At 45.8% G+C, this 21,630-nt stretch overlaps 1 protein-coding gene across 1 annotated transcript in view; it reads right to left on the reverse strand.

Moving 5' to 3' along the window:
- Positions 1 to 21,630, reverse strand: part of GCK (glucokinase) — a 406,174-nt gene that overhangs the window by 212,674 nt on the left and 171,870 nt on the right. The window contains exon 2 of the mRNA XM_069618957.1: positions 18,697 to 18,859. Coding sequence (XP_069475058.1) covers positions 18,697 to 18,859 — 163 coding nt within the window. The remainder of the gene's footprint in view (positions 1 to 18,696; positions 18,860 to 21,630) is intronic.

Below are 21,630 nucleotides of genomic sequence, written 5' to 3' on the forward strand. Positions count from 1 at the left end.
CCTCCAAATTTCCTTTTTTCATAGTGTTTTGTTTCAATTTGGAGGTTGTTGCTTGATCTTAGGTTTCTTCCTCGTTGGTAGCTGTTGATGGGAGTGTGCTAGGGGGCTGTCCTCTAATTGTGGGGTAGACAGAAGGGGCATGGGGTCCATTTGTGCAACAGCAGCCAGGACATATTTTCTTATTGTGGGACAGTATGTTTTACTTAGCATAATTGGTAAATCCAACATAATGAGTGTTCTTATGTGGCCAAACTGACCTGCGTTGGTAGCACCAGTGTGTACATATATTCTTAGGGTCTACCCCAAAATACCAAAAAAAGGCAGAATGCACATTTAGTGTGCATTCGACAGGCCAGAAAAGCTCAAAACCCATAATACCGGACAAGGGGAGCCAAAAGCTTGAATTACAAAATGCGACCAAGTGGGCTTTGCAATTGTGTAATTCAAGCTTTTGGGATTCGGTCGTATAACATAGATCCATATTCTTCCAGTGGCATGGCATTTTATACTGGGTATCAAGGGTAAAACCAGCATGATGAGTGTTCTTACATAGCCATATTGGAGCAACTCTAATCATATATTCTTTCAGTGGCAACACATTATTTACATGGCGAAAGGCAGCCTGATTAGTGTTCTTAAGTGGGCATACTGGCCTACATTGGTGGAGACAGTCTGAACATATTTTCTCACTGTGCCAGGGCATTTTTAAATGGCATCATGGGTAAAGGCAGCATGAGAGTATTCGGACATGGCCATTCTGGCCTACACTGGTACAGCCAATGTTTTCTTATTGTGGCAAGAAATGTTTTACAGACTTCAATTGTAAAGCCAGATTAATGAGTGTTCTTACATGGCTATACTGTCCCTACACTGGTGGCGCCAGTCTGTCAGGACATATATACATAGTGTAGCATGACATTTTGTACAGAGCATCACATGTTGGTGGTCCAAGCTCTTACTGTGGGACATGTATGGCACATAGTGAACTATGTAATTATCTATTATACTTGATTTGGTCAACTCTGTCTAATCAAATATAGCTAAACATTAAACCAAAACTACATCAAGAGATAAGAGCCCAGCTATGTGGTAAGCGGTAGTTAGAGTATCTGCTATGCTATGCATATATTAACTATATAAATATGTTAAATTAACAAACACAACATAAAAAAATATAATATACAAAATCATAACTTTTTATAATTAATAAATAAAATAAATAAAAACTCTAATAATCTCTTATAAATTAATGTAATATGTGTTTTATTGCATTATTTATAAACATACATATTAAATATACTAAAACCTTATCATAAATATGTATAAGCAATACATAATATAAAATCGCTATATAAATATATGTACAATTGTTTATGAAAAGTATAATATGAATGTGTGCCTACGGCGGTGAGGAGCGACGGAGAGTGCTCCGTTTGTGCGGTGTGCTTGGTGTCCCCTGGCTCACATCCAACAGTGGGAGTCATGCAGGAAGTGCTCCCGCATGCTGCGCAGTGCTGCGGAAGTGATTTAGGCAACCCTACACGTGTGAGACCCCTGTGGGGTTTCTGACTGTGATCGAGGACCGTTGCTGGGGAGGGCCTCCCCGCAGTGCATGGCCCGCTCATGCTGGCCAGATCTGCAGCATGCCATCTCCCTTGGTTTTGCCTGGCTGCGCAGGCTAGCGAACTGCTGCAATGGCTTTTATTTTCCATACCCTCGCACGCAGAAAAGGGGGTATGTAGTCTGCCAGAATACGCTTGCTGCATGACCTCTGCTGTTCAGATGTTCCTTATCATGGTGGCCTTGCAGGCTGGTCGTCCTTGTGCATGGTGCTTCTTTGAGGGAAACAAAAGGCCACAGCACAGCTTGGCAGGTAAAAATCCACTGTATGGAGGTGAATGAAGCGAGCTTTGTGAGAAGGCCCGATGAGAGTGAATAATACCCCCGTAGCACTGCGCCCAGGTCTGGGAGGGCTGATCGATTGGGGAGGCTGAAATTTGCATTGAATTGGCCTTTGCCTTGGCAGCTGGGGTCCATCACGCCCGTTGTAGAGCTGGTCTGTCAGTGGGGTGACTACGGCCCTCCCTGAGGAGTAGGGACCACATGCTTGGATGGTATTTGACGAAAAAACACTGACGCTTCTGGGGGCTGTGCTTATTGGAGGCCGGAACACTGATGCAGTGCCCTGCTGCAGAATCCCCCTCGGAAGCTCTACACAACGACTGCCAAGTTGAGTGGGGAACCACATTTTCCTTGCTTTTGCACCCATGACAGGGAAACACAATACAGGGCATTCCAAGCAGGCCATTCCAGCACCAATTGAAATAGTTTTTTGCTGTGTCTCGATTTCAATGCTTTGCTGTGTCTTAATGCCTTGCTCAAAATTCAAATCTAGATGTGCTTTACATCTGTGCATCCTCCACCTTGTACTGCATTGTTGTGCTTTTGGGAACATTCAAATCTAGGTGTGCTTTACATCCGTGCATCCTCCATTTTGTACTGCATTGTTGTGCTTTTGGGAAAATTGAAATCTAGATGTGCTTTACGTCAGTGCATCCTCCACCTTATACTGCATTGTTGTGCTTTTTATAAAATTCACATTTAGGTGTGCTCTACATCTGTGCCTCCTCCATCTGACCCTCTTTCCTCCCCCCCTATGGCGCTCTCCATCTCCCCCATCTATTCTGTTACTCTATCGCCTATCCCTCCTCTCCCACAAAGTCTGGAAGAAAACATTTAAAAAAATATCTCCTGGTCTCTAATCCTGGCTTACCTATTACTGACACATATGTCAGTGCTACTTCCAGACAGACTATCACTTATATCCTCTTCTCTATCCCTTCTCCAGACCTATGGACATCTCATCCGATCCTCTTCACCCATTAATGGTGTCACTAGATGGGAAGTACACTTGGTGTACATCTCGTGCTCTAGGTGCATCATTAATGTCTATCACAACGGCACTTTCATGGCCCAGGGTCCTCAACCCAATCTTTTTCTCTTCGAGCATCGCCTGCCAGTCCTCATCAGCTTCCTACCTTCACCTGCTACTCCCCCTTACTCTCTTACTGCACCTTCTTCACCACCTCCGACAGGTGGACCACCCCCCTCTACCTCTCCTTGGTGTACCACCCCCCTCTACCCCTCCTTGGAAAACCTTCAAAGGTGGTGATCAGCTCCACTTAGCAGTTCTGAATGCTCGTTTTGCTGTCAAACCCTCTTCTGACATCTGCCTCCTTCTTGAGGACTTTGACCTTGCCCTCGCTAAGACATAGTTCAATGCCAGCTCTGTCACTGCTTTTGACTCCCTCTTCCCTATGGCTACACAATCCTCTCCAAACCTCGGCCCAAACGATCTGGTGGTGGAGTAGCCCTCATCTTCCCTGAGTGGGTCCCTACCTCCCTCATACCCACCCAGGCCTATTCCTCCTTTGAAAGTCTTGTCTGCAAGCTTGGTGTCTCTCCAACTCTCTCTCTCACCATTGCCACCATCTACAGACCTCCTGGCCCTGTGTCTGTCTTCCTTTCTGAATGGGCCAACTTTACCTCCTCTCTTCTGACTTCTACCTCTAAACTCCTCCTCCTTGGTGACTTCAACATCCACCTTGAACCCACTGTTCCTGCCTCTATACTTTTCCGTGATCTCTGTACCCCTCTCTCCCTCACCATTCACCCTTCTGGCTCTACCCACTCTGCCAGACATGCTCATGATGCCTTCATCCCAGCTGATTTCCCTTTTTCCAACCCTCCCACCACCCCTCTCTCTTGGTCTGACCACTCTCTCCTTTCCTCTCATCTGGAACTTCTTGGGCCCCTGACTGAGCCTCCACCAGCGCTGACAGCCTCCTTCGTGAAACAAGTGTCAGCTGCTGCGTTTGCCTCCACCTTCATCCATCCTTCCTCCCTCCCCTCCCCTCCTCTTGACTCCCCGACTAACTCTGTCCGCGCCAATCTTCATCTTGCTATCACGAACACTCATGACATTCTCGCCCTGTCATGTGGATCTGCCTGAAACTTGCCTCCAAGCATAACACGGAGTATGACTCTGATCTAGCCGCTCTGAAACGCACGTGCAGAGTTGCTGAATGGAAGTGACAGACCTCAAGCTCATCTCTGACAAACTGGCCTGTGGCCTACTCCAAAGGCAATATCATCTCTTTATCCTCTACAAAAAGAGGGCTCATGTCCAAGCCTGCATCTCTAGGGCAACAAACAAACAACAGAGCTGAACTCTTAAAAATCTTCAAGGAATTAGCCAATCCAGCTGCAGTCTCCACTTTTCCTCTCCCTTCTCAGGCTCTCTGTACTGCATTGGCCACCCATTTCACCTCCAGAACTCTGGACATTCTGACCTCTCTCTCTTTCCCCTTGCCCCACTACTCCTTCTATCCCCTGCCTCCCTTGGCCTCTCTTCCACCCCCACCTACTTTCCCCTCCTTCTCACCCATCACAACGGCTAAGGTCTCTAGAGTAGTCCGCTCTATGAAGGTCTCATCCAAACAGGTATTGCCCTGCTTCTCCAGAACCATTAAGGACAACATCTCCTCCCTTGATCCAGCTCTTATTGACTTATGCAACCACTCCTTAGCCTCTGGCGCTTTCTGTTCCTCTCTCAAGCACTCCCTTGTGCTCCCCCTCCTAAAAAGTCTTCAGCCGACCCCTCCTGTCTGGCCAACTCCCACCTTATCTCTACCACACCCTTCCTTGGGAAACTCCTGGCGAAGTTGGTCTTCCCCCAACTGACCAAACTCACTGAGCTTGTTGGTTGTCTACTTGACCATCAATTGGCTATAACTCTCCCGCTGTTCTCATTCTCCTTGACCTCTTCTCCGCTTTATCATAAAGCGGATCTGTGATACCCTTAGCACTGAATTGGTTGACCTCCTTCCTCACTGATCGCCCTTCCCAGGTGCTCCTGGGCTCCTTCTCCTCTACCACCAATCTCTCTACATGTGGTGTTCCCCAGGGCTCCATCCTCTGGTCTTGGTTTATCAACATCTACCTTGTACCTCTTGCACACCTGATCTCTGCCTTCTCTCCTCATTTCCAGTGTTACGTAGATGACACACATCTCTTCTTCAAGCTCCCCTCTCCCTCCTCTTCTTATCCTTTATCATCCCTGACTGCCTGTCTGCTATTGAGTCTTGGTGCCCCTCCAGTGATTTCTGTCTTAATGCCAGTAAAACAGAGATTCTTCCTATCGGAACACCTGTTCCCTGTTTCCCTCTTGTACTCTGTCCGTCTTCTTTGGGCTCACATCTCTCTCCTTCAACTGAAGCCAGAAACCTTTGGGTCATCTTCAACTCCTCTCTCTCCTTTACTCCTCACATCTTGGACTTTGCAAAGAAGGCCCACTTTCCAATTTATCTCTTTTGAGGCATTCTCCCTTTCCTCACCTTTCCCCAGAAGCTCAATGTCTCTAGAGCTCTGCTCCTCTCCAGGCTGGTTACTGTAACAGCCTCTTCCTCAACCTGCCTCTTTCTTCCCCCCGCCCTCTTCAACTAATCCAGACTAGGGCTGCAAGACTTATCCCAGGGACCGTATCTCTCCAGCCTTAAAATCTCTCCACTGGATCCCGGTTGCTGCAAGAATCAAACTTCAAGACCGTTGCATCATGCACAAGGCTGTCTGGGGCCTGGGACCACATTACCTGCAGCTTTCTCTTACTAAATACTCTCCTTCCAGATCCCTTCGATCTTCTTGCTCCAACTCTCTGCTGGTCAAATGCTTCTCCAAGCAGAGAGCTGGTGGAAGATCCCTCTCCTCAGCTGGCTCTATCCTATGAAACAGTCTCCCACAACTCAAGACTTTTCTCCTCCTCCTGCCCCCTCCTGTGCTAACCATCCACCCCGTCGCTGAGATTGGCGGCCTGATCCCTCAATAGTCCCTGCACTGCCCTCTGGCGCCCACACCCACCTGTCGGGTGGTTTGCCTTCGACCAGCACTTACCAGTTGGGCAGTAGACCTTCTCCCTTCGACTGGAACGTGTCCCCCCATGCACTTACCTGTTGCTTTCCAGCAGGCACCTCTTGGACTTCCTCCCCCCGTGGAGTTCCCTGGTAGCACTTACCCCATCCAAACCCGCTTTTTCTTTCTCTTCACTGCACTTGCACGCTCTGAATGTCACAAGGCCTAGTAGGACCATTGTTTTTTTTTTTATTCATTATCAATTTTCAATGTTTATTTGTTCCCTTGTTCTCCCCCCTTTTGCCTTGTGACGCTTTCATACACTGTCTTGTTGTATAAATGCCTTATAAATAACCAATGAAATAAAATAAATAATAATAACCCCTACCAGCAGACAATTCACTGAATCACGGGCACAATTGACAGCAGTGCCAGTGATTATGGGGTTCCCATCCCATGGAGTCCTGGTGGACTGCAGGGAATGGGAATTTACCGCCGTTGCCGGCGCCCATAGGGTGCCGGTAACGGTAAAATGAGTTTGCTGCTAACCTGCCAGTAGTACCGGTGGGTTACCAGCAAACTCCCAACTGAGGGCCAAAATGTACACAATACAGGAAATTGCAAGCAGAATGCATTACTGTTTCACTTGAAAAATATAGCATGCACGAAAGTCTCTATATTTATGTCAAAAAATGTCTTATATTTTAGCATCTGTGCATACACCATTTTAAGCTTCAATTGCTTTTATCATATTTTTCTATTTATTGAAGTTTACATTATTTTATTTAAAATCTATTGCCTTCTCAAGATATTCATTTCACCCTAATGATTTTCAATCTAGAAAAATCGACCAGTTGAGGAATGGCCTTTATGTTTTGCATATTATTGTTCTTAGTCTGAGTCTGTTTTAATGACATTGGCCCTCATTACGACCCTGGCGTTGGACCATGGTGCTATTAGCACCATGGTCCATGCCGGTCTCCGCCATGGTGGATGGAGGAATTACCGCCCCATCACAAGGTTGGCGGGGGCGGTAATTCCCCATTCACCATTTGTCCTTCCCCATTCCCATTGTGTCCCATAGGGCATAATGGGAATGGGGAAGGCGATAATTACGGCACCGCTAATAGCAGTTGCCGTAATTATCGCCAAGGTCCCTTTGCGGCACCCACTTTAACGGCTGGTCTACACCAGCCGTTAAGTACGGGTCCCGCAAAGGGACCTTGTAATCAGGCGGTAATGGTTTAACGGCGCCGCCGCCTTTTATGGCGCTGTTAAACCATTACCGCCTGGGTCGCAATGAGGGCCAGTGAATCTGGTGTGGGGGGAGGGAATGGAATAGGTAGCTCAGCGGGTTGACAACTTGCTGCTGCAATCTGTGTGTGATCTGCAGGTCACAGGTTCGAGTCCTGGCAAAACCACCTCAGCCTTTCATCCTTCCGAGGTCAATAAATGAGTGCCAACTTTGGTTGAGTGATATGGTATGTAAATATGTTTTATGCGAAGCACTTAGGAGTAAGCACAATATAAATATCACAGCTAGTCGCAGAGGTAGGAGCAGTCTTTGCAGTCCACTACCTTCTGCGTGCTCCACTTTCCTGTGACCCTCAGTCTGTCTACTGGTTCTACTGATCCTTGTGGGAGGACCCATAAGTACTGCCTCAGGCCGCGGAGCTAGTCGCAGAGGTAGGAGCTGTCTTTGCAGTCCACTACCTTCTGCGTGCTCCAGTTTCCTGTGGCCCTGTCTGTCTACTGGTTCTACTGATCCTTGTGGGAGGACCCATAAGTACTGCCTCAGGCCGCGGAGCTAGTCGCAGAGGTAGCAGCAGTCTTTTCAGTCCACTACCTTCTGCGTGCTCTAGTTTCCTGTGACCCTCAGTCTGTCTACTGGTTCTATTGATCCTTGTGGGAGGACCCACAAGTACTGCCTCAGGCCGCAGAGCTAGTCGCAGAGGTAGGAGCAGTCTTTGCAGTCCTTGTAAGTCTTTGTCAGGCCTGCAGGACTAACAGACATGCCTCCTCCCGTGACCAGCCCCTCCGCGAATCTGCATTTAGAAGGAGACAGTGAGAAACAGTGCCTCCGGAGCTCCAAGGCTCCAACAGGAAGGAAAGACTTGCCGGTGGGCCAGACTGTAAGCAGAAGCCGCCTGCAGTCGGCACCCCCAAAGTTCTGTGAGCACCCACCCTCGCAAAGTGAACAAGCACCACCTTCGTCACTGTTGTATACACAAACGCACATTGCAATGCAGCTAAACGGAAAACCCAAACAGATGACTTGTAGCCCAGAAGAAATCCAGTGCAAAGACCTACGACACGCTGACGAAAGTCCCTCTATAAATGACAGTTTGCCGACTTGGGCCGTTGGCATAGCCCCTACACCAGGTGGCCGGAGGGTTGCTGGCAGGGAGGATTGCCCCAGCTGAATCGGCAGACGTCACCACGAGGACTGAGGAAGCGAGCAGTCATCAAAGGAGCAAAATCCTGCCTTGGAATTTCCGCTAGTCGGAAACTTGAACAACATGAGCCCCGTGCAACAAGACGGAGTACCACTTACCAGCGCTATGCCCCGCGGTGCCCAGGATCAAGTCCGTCTGTCTCTCCACGCAGAGCTACAAGCCGCAAGCCCAACCCGTGGTCGCGATTCCACCCTGGAGGGAGGGGCCACTCGGAGCAAAGCCGGCTCCAGAGCTCCTAGGAATTGCTGCATATGTATATCAGACTCCCGAATAGAACATGATCAATCGCAGGCAGACAGCGCCGCAGTGGGAAGCTTGGCATTAGCAAAAAATCAAGCTACGAAGCCCGCCACTGCTCTATCACATTTGTTGAGAAAAACAGGCTATCAAGCCGTGGAAATCGGCAACTCTAAAGAGCTGCCACAAAGTAAAACCTGTCTTCAGAAAAATCACCCACACATCCTCCTGTGCATGGCAAAAAAAACTTAGCCCACCGGCGGGCCACAAAGCACAGAAAACCACAAACATCAACGTTAAAAGAATCCTTTTCAAAAATAGCACAGTGCAGTTCCTTGAAAGACTTCTTTAAGAAACACGGGAAGAGGAACCATGAGAACCTAGACAAACTCTCTGATGCTGAGATTCTAGAGGCCATCAAGGAGCCCCGGCCAGCCATAAAAATCTGGAAAACCGGTGCCTCCTTGGAGCTCACACCAGCTCCAACGCAATTGCCCCCCAGCAAGGCGACGGAACCAGCTGCGGTCCAAGGCAGTCTGGAAATCAAGGAAAAATCCTCAGCTGCGACAACAAACTTACCCTGTCTGAACATAGAGGAGAACTCAAAACCTGAAGTAAAGCTCTCACACGACCAGCCATCCGATAATACCGCAGAGAACTCCAGACAGTTCAGGAGCCAACCATTCAAGAGCTGCCACCATGAGAACTGCACTTTCCCAAAAAGAGAGTCGAAGGACAGTCGGACTCAAATGAAGGGCCTTTATGTCCAGCTGCGAGCAGAAACGAACCCCAATCAATTGAAAAAAAGTCAAATCAAAAGGTCCAGAGACAACACAAGCCCCCAGAGTCAAGAGTGTGCAAGAGACCTCTGTGATAACTTACTGCCATCGCGTAGGAGCAGCAGAAACTGCCCAGAATATCATTCACCAACCCGGGCACCCACCAGGACCTATTCCTGAATACTTCACAGAGGTGGCAGAGTCACTGCGACCACTGGCCCCCAACTCAAAAGGAGACTCCGACAAAAAAACTTGACATGACAATGATCATGTCAGCCATCACCATTGCGTTGGCCCCTTTCTGCAAACTATACGAGGCAATAAATGACAACCTGAAAGATCATTCTACGATGGCAGCGATGATACATACCAAACTAATATACCTAGAAGGGTATATTCTAGCGATGGAACAAAAAACAACTGCCCTCAACAAAGACACAAACACCCGAACAATTATAGAGAGTGACTCGGAGGGTCCAACAAACATCACTAACCCCAGCAACAAAAAAGGGAAACCAAAAACGGGGACACACACCTCTCAGAGCACTCAAACCGAGCAGGAAAAGCCCAAGTCGGCATTAAGGAAGGACGTGAACTGGGAAAACTTCAGTATATTTAATTCCCAACAGAGCAACAACCGCAGAGGAAGTTCCAGAGAACCTGAGGTCTTCTTCTTCAAAGAAAGTTCACCAAGAAAAAGCGGCACAAAAGTAAATGCTCGGGGTACCCGCCCTTCCATGAAGAAACGCTGTGTCTGAAATTTTTACAGGTCTATCCGAAAAGGAACAAAGGGCCCAAGAAACCACGACTCCAACAAAGCAAGCCCTCCTGAAACTACATGACCCGGCAGGTGATCAAACACGGCTTTTGACAGTAACCAGCACTGCAACCACGCCCAGAAAAGTTAAGGAACTTGCAAAAAGGAAGGAAAACGCTGCAAACCAGAGACGACCAAAAAAGGCCTACAATGAAAGAACGAAATCGGCAACGTGGTACGAAATCCCCCAGAACGGCAGATGTATTTCTGGCGGATAGGGCCTCAATGAACATATCGCAGCATCTACAATCCGATTCTGAAGAACCGCAAGACAGGACTCAGAGCGGAAAAACAACAAACAAAGAAATACAAATTCTCCGGAGAAAAATGGAAAAACAAAAAAAAACATACAGCTCAGAGAAACAAACAAAACCTCAGGACGACTCCCCAAAGAACCCAAGAAAACAGCAGGAAAAAGAGAACAAGAGAGACCACCGAGCCTCGCCGACAGGATCGCCTAGACGTTGCGATCGAAGAGAAAAAGAAGCAAACAAAAAGCACGACAATCAAAACGACAAAGTCATAGAGAAGTTCTCCAACCGAGAGCACTCACAAATCCATATCTCTGGATGGTCCGAGGGCTGTCCACAAGAATCAGACCGGAGGACAGACGCATCAACGGATCGAGATAGGCGAAGCAGACCGGGCAAGAGCAGGCATATTTCGGCAACGTTAACCTTGAAATTAGAACAATCCTCTCAGAACCACGCCAACATCGTTCTCAACAGAAGACCAGTGAGGAACATTTTCAGTAAAATCACCACTTTGAAAAGTCTTTAATCAGAGGACTACACGCGAGTCGAACCATATCACAGAGGGACGATCACAAAGGCTTATATTCACATAAGATCTGCCGCCCTGCCCCTTCCATTAAAACAGCATTGGAGGAGCTGTCACATTGTGGCTTATATCTGTCAATATTGGCAAACGCCAGCCACACACCGAGGGCTCAGGATTACAGGCCTGAGCACACATCTGAAAAAAGCCACTATAAGTCAAAAAGAGAAAACCTGTATAACACCAACAGAATGCCTCGACACATGGTAAAGCCTTCAGATTCAAAGGCAAACGGTAACAGAAACCCTACCTTTTCAACGTTGAAAGAATTCAAGGAGGACAGGAAGATCGGGAACTTGTCACAGAGGGCTCCAACAATGCCCCCGCCAACCAACCAGAGTCCTCAACACAGGACCTTCATGACAATAGCTGACTCGCCCACTGCACAACCTCGAGACCTACTATGTACCACTTCGGCTAATTCACAAAAGCCGGCCACAAAAACAATCCATCTTTCGCCAATGAAACAACTGTGGGCGTGGTTGCCAAAAACACTATCATCTTATACCAAGAAATAGCAACTCGCCACCCATGGCAATGAGGTGCGATTGACGGGGATGTTAGAAGATCTTACCCAGTCAGCCTCCACATTGCATATGGGCTCGTGGAACACGTGGGGATATCAACACTTGACGAAAAAGGGCGACGTCAATGTGAGCAACTTTGACATCTTCGCCCTCCAAGAAATGTGGTTAACAGAAAAACCACATCTCGACGGCTTCTGCATTGAAATCTTGCGAGCAAAAAAAAGCTCTTTGGGCCGTTCATCAGTCGGAATACTACTGGCGGCCCGCGCAGGAAGCGGAATTAGCATCCAAAGGACATTGTCGGTCTCCTTGAACCGTTCTGGATCTGAAAACAAATCTTGCAAAAGAGCTACCGTAGCAATCATTAACATCTACTGGAATCCCCAAACCATGTCAGACGAGCTACTCCTAAAAAAACATCGAGAAAGTACTTGATGACCTATACACAGAAACAGAAGTGGTACATATTATAATCTGCGGAGACCTGAATGCCGGGTGCCCTCTATCTTCAGAGGGGCAGAAGCAAGGAATAACCCCAGCCGAAAAAAGAGGAGCTCGATGGTTAGAGGTGATGGAGTCACAGGGCTGTTACAACTTTGCCCAGGCTTTCCCCAACTCAGATTGTTGGCCAACATGGGAAAGAGACACTTCAAGCGCAACAATCTATTACATCTTTGCGTCAGATAACATGCTGAAGCTGGCCATGTCTTTTGAAGTCATCAAGACCATTGCAAGTGACCATAACTTGCTTAAAGCGACTTGGGCGATTCCGAGTCACGTGATCCTGACTTGCGAACCACGAACTGAGTGTAACAACCAAGGAAATCGTCTCAAGCTCACAGCGACCAGAATAAAAGCTGTAACTTTCAAATACCAAAGGCAGCTGGTTGGCAACATAGCGAACACCCCAAAAGAACCAGATTATCAACTGCTACTGAGTCCGTACAAGACAGGGACAAGGTTAAAGCCTGCACTGAGAGACTCAAGTTTGCTTAAATACGATAAGCAGCTGGTTGCAAAAATAGCCCTCTTCAGACGCCTAAGAAGAAAAGCAAAAAACACAAACTCACCGTCGGCTCTAACGGAGCATAGAAAAGAAACTAAATCCTACAAAGCATGGCTGAGAAACCATTGGCTCTCCTTCTACCAAAGAGACTCCGAAGTGATGCTGAAGAAACTGGGGGGTAAAAACGCTGGAGACTTCTGGACCTTAATTAAGACATTGGGAGCACACATAGAACCATCTCAGTCCAATTGTGTGAGTGAAGCCAGCTGGATAGCCCATTTTACGGCCCTTTTCAGCGGCTCAGCTGAGACTGTGCCTGAGGATGTCTTCGAGAGAGAAGCTCCCTAGTCCGACCTTTCAAACAAAGAGGACATTCAATCAATCATCCGCAAATTAAAAGCTTTGCGGGCCCCGGGTCTTGACGGAGTGACCAACGTTGACCTCAAGAACTTTCCAGAAGAGTGGTCTACGTTTATCAGCAAGGTCTTTGAAAAATGTGCCACTGCAAGAGTACTCCCAAGATCATGGACCTCATCTGTGGTGGTCCCAATTTTCCAAAAGGGTGATAGGGCAGACCCGCTAAACTATCAACCAATCACTCTCCTCGACACCATTGGTAAAGTGTTTGGCACGCTCTTACTGTGGGAATTCCAAGCTTGGGCCAAGTCTGCCCCCCTCGACGACCCCTTCCAAGCCGGCTTTCGGAAAAATTCAGGGACCATTGTCAACATCATGATCCTGACCTGAGCATTCTGAAAAGTAAATCACATGAGGGGACTACAAAGACGTACCTAGCGTTCATATACCTCACCCAGGTTTTTGACAAGGTGGACAAACCACTGCTATGGGCCAAACTTGCGGCAGGAAACTATCTAAAGATCTTGAAGCCCATAAAAGCCCTTTACTGATGAACATCAATGCGGGTGAGGTTGAACAGAAATGGCACCTTATCGGACGTAATCCCGATAAAAAGAGGGGTGAAGCAGGGCTGCCCCCTGGCGCCGGCACTGTTCACAGCTTTCATAGGAGACTACAAAGACTCAACTGAAGTGGTGAAAGCATTTCCACCAAAAATTGGGGGGGACTTTAGTCCCTAGAATTCTCCCCGCTGATGACATCACCTTGCTGGACCAAACACTGACCGGTCTCAAGCACCAACTAGCCAACCTATCAGACTACATCGGAAGTAACAAAAACAAGATAATGATCATGGAGAGAAAGAAGAAACGGGCAATTTCTACATCTTGGCAACTAGAAAACACAAAGATCGAAATAGTGTCCGAATTCAAGTACCTGGGGGCCATGCTGGACATCACTCGATTAGAAGTGAGCATGCAAAGATTCATCTGGACCAAACATCGATCAATGACAACACAAGCCCGCATGTTGGATAACAAATTCGGACGTTTTTCCTTGATGCCTGTACTCAAGTACTACAAAGTGACAGTCGTCCCGTGCCTGATCTACGGTGCTGAGGCAATGCCAATGATACCGGAGGTGATCTGGCAAAGGATTGAAGATTTCTACTGGAGATCTGTGCTGTCTTTCCCTAAATCAACTTCACTACCGGCAATCAGGAGAGAGTTGGGGCTCACCTCCCTAAAAGCAACAGTGGAAAACAGCAGCATGTCACTGTACGGGAAAATTCTGCTACCGGAGTCATCGCCCCTGTACAAACTGATATGCACAGAAATCAAGGCAGGCGGATCAAAAATGATGTCATCATGGGCAGCCAAAAAAGAGAACAACTGAAGTCAATAGCTTGTAAACAGGACGATTTACTCCAAAATCCTCCCAGAACAAAAGAAAAATGAGAGGAAATGGATTGGATAGGCACCCTGGAGAAGGCAGAATAGAACAAACTCCTAAGCCACTTGCCAGCACTAACAAGGAAATTAAACGACTTAGCGGAAGTCTACAAAAGATTCCCCAGCAGACCACTAAAACAGATCTTCCTAAGAGCAAGACTAAACTTATTACTGACAAATGAAATCCTACATATCAGAGGCCTTGCTAATACGAATACTTGCAGGTTGTGCAAAAAGGTAGAGGAGGTCCAATCAGTTATTGACGTCACGCTACAAAAACCGAGACAAATCTACCTGTCATCTACCTAGAGACCTTTTTTCTCTGTGAGGAAGAGACATGGTGGCCGCGCCTGATAAGTGGGCAAAAAACTTCAGGGGTAATCGCTACAGCAAAAATTCTACAAAACAGCTTAGCGCAAATAGAAACAGAAGGACGGAAGGAAATGGAAGGAAACTGAGTAAATAAATTGAAATTGGAAAAAAAAAATCGAAATGATGATGAATGAAGAGTGCAAATTCAGAAGGCGTCTTTGTAAAAGCAAATAGTTTTGGTAAACACAAAACAAATCACATCATTATTTGGCTTGTTTCGTCAATTCTCTATCTATTGTTGCCACTCCACTTCCGACTGATCACAGGTTTTGTTTTTGTTGGGGGGGGTAATGTATTTGCTTAGGACGCAGCAAGAGGAGCATTATGTTTTTTGTAGATAAGAATGTCTACACTCTTATGGCCGTCCACTGAGGTTCTTCTTATGGTTTACATGTACTAAGGAATTGGTGGTGTTGTTTGTGTTTGTGAACCCACTCCTTACCCTTTGTGTCTAATCTTCTGTGTCCTCCCATACTGTTTCGTTTTTTGCTGGCAAGTCCTCATTTTTGATGTCCTTGTTGATGGAGTTGTTCCTGGCTGAGTTTGACACTAATGCATGTCACCTCTATACTGTCGCTCAAAAGAGCTGCGCCTGACTACCTCTTTGGGCCTGAGGTTGGCTGCGCTTGGCCCAAAGAGCGCAATGGTTGGCAGGCTTGTTCTATTATAACAGGGTTGTTATTGCTGATGTTGCTCTCCTATTACATGGGCAAGGGGCAAACACTAGTCTCATGGAATGTTAAGGGGGCTTGATGAATGCAACTTCATTTTAACAATAAATTATTATAACTATTATTAATATTATTATTATTATTATTATTATTATTATTATTAACAAGCATGAGGAAGCTGGGAGCATCTTTGGCATTCCTTCATGAAAGCCACCTGCAGGAGATGAAAGAGATCTGTCTTTTAAATAAATTATGCCATTATGGAATATTTAGTTGCTATGTGACAAAAGTTAGGAGAGTGTCAACCCTGTTTGGTAAAACTATGAATTACTCATTGGAATGTACTGTTGTAGACAATGAATGGCGTTGTGTTACAGCAGAAGTTTGTGCGCAAGGGGCCCCATTGGTCCCCTTAAGTGTTTATGCTCTGAAATCGAGTGTGGGGGCTTTATTGGAAGCTCTGCCTGATGGACTCCACGTGTTGACTTGACCGCAAATCATCCTACGAGTGATTTTAATTTTAACCAAACAAAACTGTGATTAAATGATGTACATAGCAGTACATAGCAGTTGAAGATCAGTGTACCTCTCATGAGATTTTACAGTTTAATCACTCATTCATGCCCTCAAGTACCTCATTTGAGAATTGACTATTTCTGAATATCATGCAACTCCTTATTATATTTGAGGATAAGGAGATTGTCATTTAAGACCATGCTTGCATATGCCTGGACCTAGACCTGCTTGGAAGTGCTTCTAGCTCCCAACCCAGGAGACCTAACACCAGTCATAGATGGCTTTTTTGTATATTTATGCTCCTAGATTGATTACGATAAGAGGCAGCTTTTGGACTCCAGGATGTCACTGGGAGAAATAGGTGCAGCCTTGAAACTTATGAGCCCCAACAAATGTCCCGGCATGGACGGATTGCCAATAGATTTCTATATCAAGGTTGGTGATATAATTTGTCCAATGTTTGAGAAGCTTTTTAATAAAATCACCTGGCTGGGTGCACGCCCAACTCCCGAATCCATAGCTGAATCCCTCATTACAATGGTTCTTCATTTATTGCTCTTTGTGTACTTTTGCTCTATGCCTTTTTCACAGATTTCTTTTTAATGAAGATGCACCCTCAAACCACCCTCTAACCCACATTGCCACCGCATACCCCTCTTCCCCATCCACTACCACCGCACACATTGCATATATATTTTTTTAAAATCTATTTGTTGCCTTGTTTACGACTTTTGTATGCTGAAGCTTTTTCACGGATTGTGGTCAGTGGACTGCTGTCGGAGAACTTATATATATTATGTATCGACCAAGGTTGCCCCTTTTCCCCTTAACTATTCCTTCTTGCCTAGAAACCCCTAACTGTAGTGATCCATGGACACAAGGGAACTACTGAGATCTTAATATATAAAGCTGATTGTAGGTATGTGTGTATGTTTGTCCGGCTATACAAAGTCACACCGTTGAACCCACTGCTACCAAATTTTGCATGGATTCCTCATTTGTCTGGAGCAAGATTGTAGTCTATGTTTGGATGCAAAAAGGTCACTCTGAAGACATCCTCATTTACTTATTCTCAGCGCGATGCACTACAGTAGGTAATAGAAGGAGGCAACATTTTGAAAGTGTCTGAAACTAAATGTTTGATGTTTTGGTTATTCCTTTGAAATGTATTACTACTGTATGCAGTTCGAAAGTGTTTATTAAAGCATTTTTAAAGGGAATTAAACAAAAACGAAGCTGTGCAAAAAAAAGGAATGCACAGGAGGCAGCAAACTACAGACAGACAGAGGCAGGACGCCGTGGGGCACGACCTGCAAACAACGTGTTTTGCACTCAACTGACCCCTTGATCACGTAAGGGGGATGAGGGAGGACAAGCATACATATCCAACATGGAAAATGGTCCTTCCACTCTGTTAGTTGGCTTAGTGAGGGCCAGGTAGTACAATGATAACACTGGCGGCCATGATGGAATGGACTAGGAAGCATGTAAGTAAATGCGGACCAAATAACAAAAGGCCATGTACATAAATGCATAGTGCAATAATGCCGGTACCGATAAATGACAATACAGTAAAAGCAAGAATAATAAATATATATATATATATATATTAATATATATTAAAAAGAAATGTATCACACCGCTCCAAATATGGGAAATGGCAAGGTTACAGTTTACTTAAGTTCATTCATGAGAAGAGAGCACAAACAATCAATCTTTCTTGGACATTTTCCCAAATGTGCTGAAGCCATTGAGTGACTGAAATATGCTGCACAAAAAACGAACATCACTTGGAAAAGCTCCATCTGATGCAAAGCAAAAATCAATATCAAGAGCTTCTGAAACACAACAACAAACAGCAGAACGACTTGCTGACCAGAGGACAAGAGCAACTTTCTCCAGGACAAATGAGATGCCAGAGCAAACTGAAGCAAGACCTGCTGACATGAGGACAAGAGCAACATCCTGCAGGGCACATGAGACACCAGGGCAGACCAACATCCTCCAGGGCACATGTGATAGCACTTGATCAGGGCACGGCAATGCCTGCTACCCCAGCTAGTTATCTATAATAACTATAATTGGAAGGTTAACCTTTCAGTCATGCTCTCCTCACTGATTACATTTGTTCCCATCCTGTTCCAATTGTTAGGTGAATTCAGTGTTGTTTGAAATGTTAAGGCTAGTATGAATAAGATAGTAGTCTTCTCAGTACCCCTGACCTTTTATAGGGCCCTGTTTCGAAAATCTCAATATCAAGTGGGCGGGAGGATGGTTTGCGTACTTGGAATGATGTAGTAAATTGCAACTTACTTTGTGGGGCAAGGTATAGTCTTCTCCTAAGACCTTGCCTTTGGCGTTCTAGACATTGGTGAGAAAATGCAGACACTATGCTACTCCATATCATCTACTAAACTTTGGAAAAGAGGCCCCAGCCATGCCCAAAATATAAAGCAACTTTTTATATTTCCCTTGGTCATTGCACGTTATGATTTTAGGACATGGGTCTGCAACCTGCGCCTTCCCAGATGTTTTGGATGATGAATCCAATGAGTCCTCACCATTGCATGTACTGGCTTGGGTTGATGAGAGTTGTATTCCAAAACATTTGGCAGGCCAATGGTTGCATACACATGTTTTAGGATCGGTCAAATTTCAACATGTCAAATAACAGGAGAGCCTTACTTTCCAGAGCAATGTTCTTTTAAGGTTTCTAAACTTCGATCAGAATATGTCGTAGAGGGTTGTTTTGGACTATGTTACCTGAGCCATCTGGAGTGGAGCGTACGTAGGTTGGCAGCATTTTTACGCTGGCTTCCTCGTGAGTCTCCAGGCGCAGACCCCTCTCCATCTCCTTCTGTATCCTCCTCATTAGCTTCGTTAGGTCCTCCTCCTGAAGACGGAATTCAGACAGGATCTGGTCCACCTAAGGGGGTGGGCAACAAACCCAACAAAGAGGAGCATAATCATTAAGAGGCATGCATCATAATCCTCATAACTTATTTCAATTGTTTGTTCTATCCTCGAGGGGATGTTGCAGTACTTTACTAGTGCTGTATAAGACAAGTTTCAACCCTGCAGTGTCCCAGTGGTGTTGAAGAGTACCCAGACATGCTATCATTCTGTGCTTGCTTCCAGACATAAAGAAAGAGAAAAAGGGAGTGAGGGTGAGACAGAAAAAGAGGGAGAGAATGTGAAAGCTGAATACATTCTTCAATTTTTGAGTATGTTAAGGCAGCCATCTGCAGTGGCTTCAAGTGAGGTTCTGGGTATAGGGGTACCTATTGTCTTTTTTGCAAACTTTTCAGACTGTGCTTCAGCATGTCTCAAATTCTGCAAAACAGCTGGCCTGCTCCTGTGTGATGCTTGGTTGTCAACTTTACAAAATGTTACACTTGTTTGTACTGGTGAAACAGGCCCACTAGAACTAGACCTAGGGCCTCATTACGAGGTAGGCGGTAGCCATGGTGCTTTCAACACCATGGCTACCCCCTTACCACATTCCGGGTCCGGGTTGTCGAAATAGGGACTTACCGGGTCATTCCAACCTTGGAGGACCCGGTAAGTCCCCATTCCGAGGACCATTCCCCATTCCCATTGGCGCCCCCATAGGGCTCAATGGGAATGGGGATGGAGCTAATAACCGCTAAGGGACCAGGGAGCTGATAATGGGCCCGCTATTACCAGGCGCCCATAGCGGGACCCGCTAAGGGACCTTAGAATAGGGCGGTAAGGATTTACTGGCACCGGTCTCCTTACCGGTGCCCGTTACCCCTTACCGCCCACCTCGTAATGAGGCCCCTAGAGCCTTGCTGGAATCCAGTGCAGATAGTAAGTGGTTGGCACAGTTTGTTTGTCACCATGATACTCCATTTCACAACGTCTAGAACCTTGTCATCAGCACAAGGGAGTTCTGCATAGAGGGTGCCGTCTTGCCATGTTAATACAAAGACTTGACCAATACCTTTGGTAGGTTAGCTCAGGGGCAACAGGTTTGTCTTGGAAGCAAGACAACGCAGAGCAACACAGGTTCAAATCCCAGTCCCACGTTTAGAGGCTGGTCACCAGTGTTATGTGCATAATAAAACATTAATCAATCATTAATTAGGATTTTACAAATATTGGACCTGTATATTGTGATAAAATGGCATTTAGAAGAGAACATTTGACATGTATTGACTTAAATGACATTCCTACTTTAGAAGAGCTTTAGGTAAGAAACATCAAATTTAAAACTGACTGTAAAGGTGATTTTATTTATTTCATGTTTTCGTTTTGTTAAGTGCGAGTTAGGCACCCATGTGTGCCAGTGTGCTGTGCGGAAGTAACATGTAGAATTAATCAATGCAACAGCAGAACAATACAATAAATAAAAACACATTACTAAAACCCTCATAATATTAATTTCATAACAACATTAAAACAACACAGATCCAATATAATTCCCAAAATACCAGCCCAAAAGACCTGAATCCACATCGAGTTCTTCAAAATCAAGACATTAATCCCAGAAAACAACTTCAGATCTGATGTCCAAGCCTTGGTTGACTCTCAACTGGATGGTGGCAATGCCCTTTTTGAAGGCCTTCCTGCGACTACTCTGGTTCCCCAAAGATGTGTCCTTCATGCTGCAGCACGACTCATCAAAGGACTCTGCAAATTCGACCACATCACCCGACCCTCTTCGAACTGCACTGGCTACTGCTGTAAACCAGTATCATCTTCAAATCCTGCTGCATCTGTTTATGTATCTATCTATCTATCTATCTATCTATCTATCTATCTATCTATGTTCTTGTATTGCGCCACTAACCCTAAGGCCTCAGGGCGCACACAGGAGAGAGGAAAAACAGACAACAGAAACATAAAATTCAAGAAATACATGATAGGAGGGCAATAATCATCCTACAAGCCAGCAAGAAGGAAGAACCCATGTGATGTTAAACATAGGTGGCAATGTAGTAACATAAGAAGAAGCATAATTACCCATGACCTATATCGAACAAGAGAGTTTTTAGTTGTTTCTTAAAAACAACTAATGAACTACTGTCAGCCAGATATTTTGGCATAAAGTTCCATAGGGCAGGAGCCCAGGAATTGAAACCAGCTCCTCCAAATCTCTTCAGAGTAGACAGGGGTTGGACCAAAGAAATATTACAATTCGATCATAATAAACGACCAACTGGTTTCTCTTTTATCCTAGCAATAGGATATGACGGGGCCTTGCCATGCAAGCATTTGTACACAATGGACAGCCCCTTAAGCTGAAGCCGCTGTTGAACAGGCAGCTGGGGCAGGCTGCGCTTAGCCACAGAGACATGCATATTTCGCTTCAGTCGAAACACAGCTCGCACTGCGCTATTCTGGATCACCTGCAACGTTCTAAGATTGCCCTGGGATGTACCAATCAAAAGGCTGTTGCAGTAATCTAGCTTGCAATTCACAACTGCAGCTGCAATCAATGCAAGATTTTCTCTGGACAGATAAGGCTGTATCTGCCAAAGGAGCTTCATGTAAAAGTGGCAGGAAGATTTAAGATAGTTGGTCTGCCGAGTGAATGACAGTTGACGGTTGAAAAAGACCCCAAGAGTTTTTACAGTTTTGATACGTGAATACCATGCTGACCAATCAGAAAATTGGCGTATTTCACAGCCAGTTTCTTTAGCCGCTGCTAAGTGCCCAAAACAAGCAACTCAG

The sequence above is a fragment of the Ambystoma mexicanum genome, chromosome 10 (genome assembly GCF_040938575.1).
Source record: "Ambystoma mexicanum isolate Mex_15411 chromosome 10, UKY_AmexF1_1, whole genome shotgun sequence".
In the NCBI taxonomy this organism is placed as follows: Eukaryota; Metazoa; Chordata; class Amphibia; order Caudata; family Ambystomatidae; genus Ambystoma; species Ambystoma mexicanum.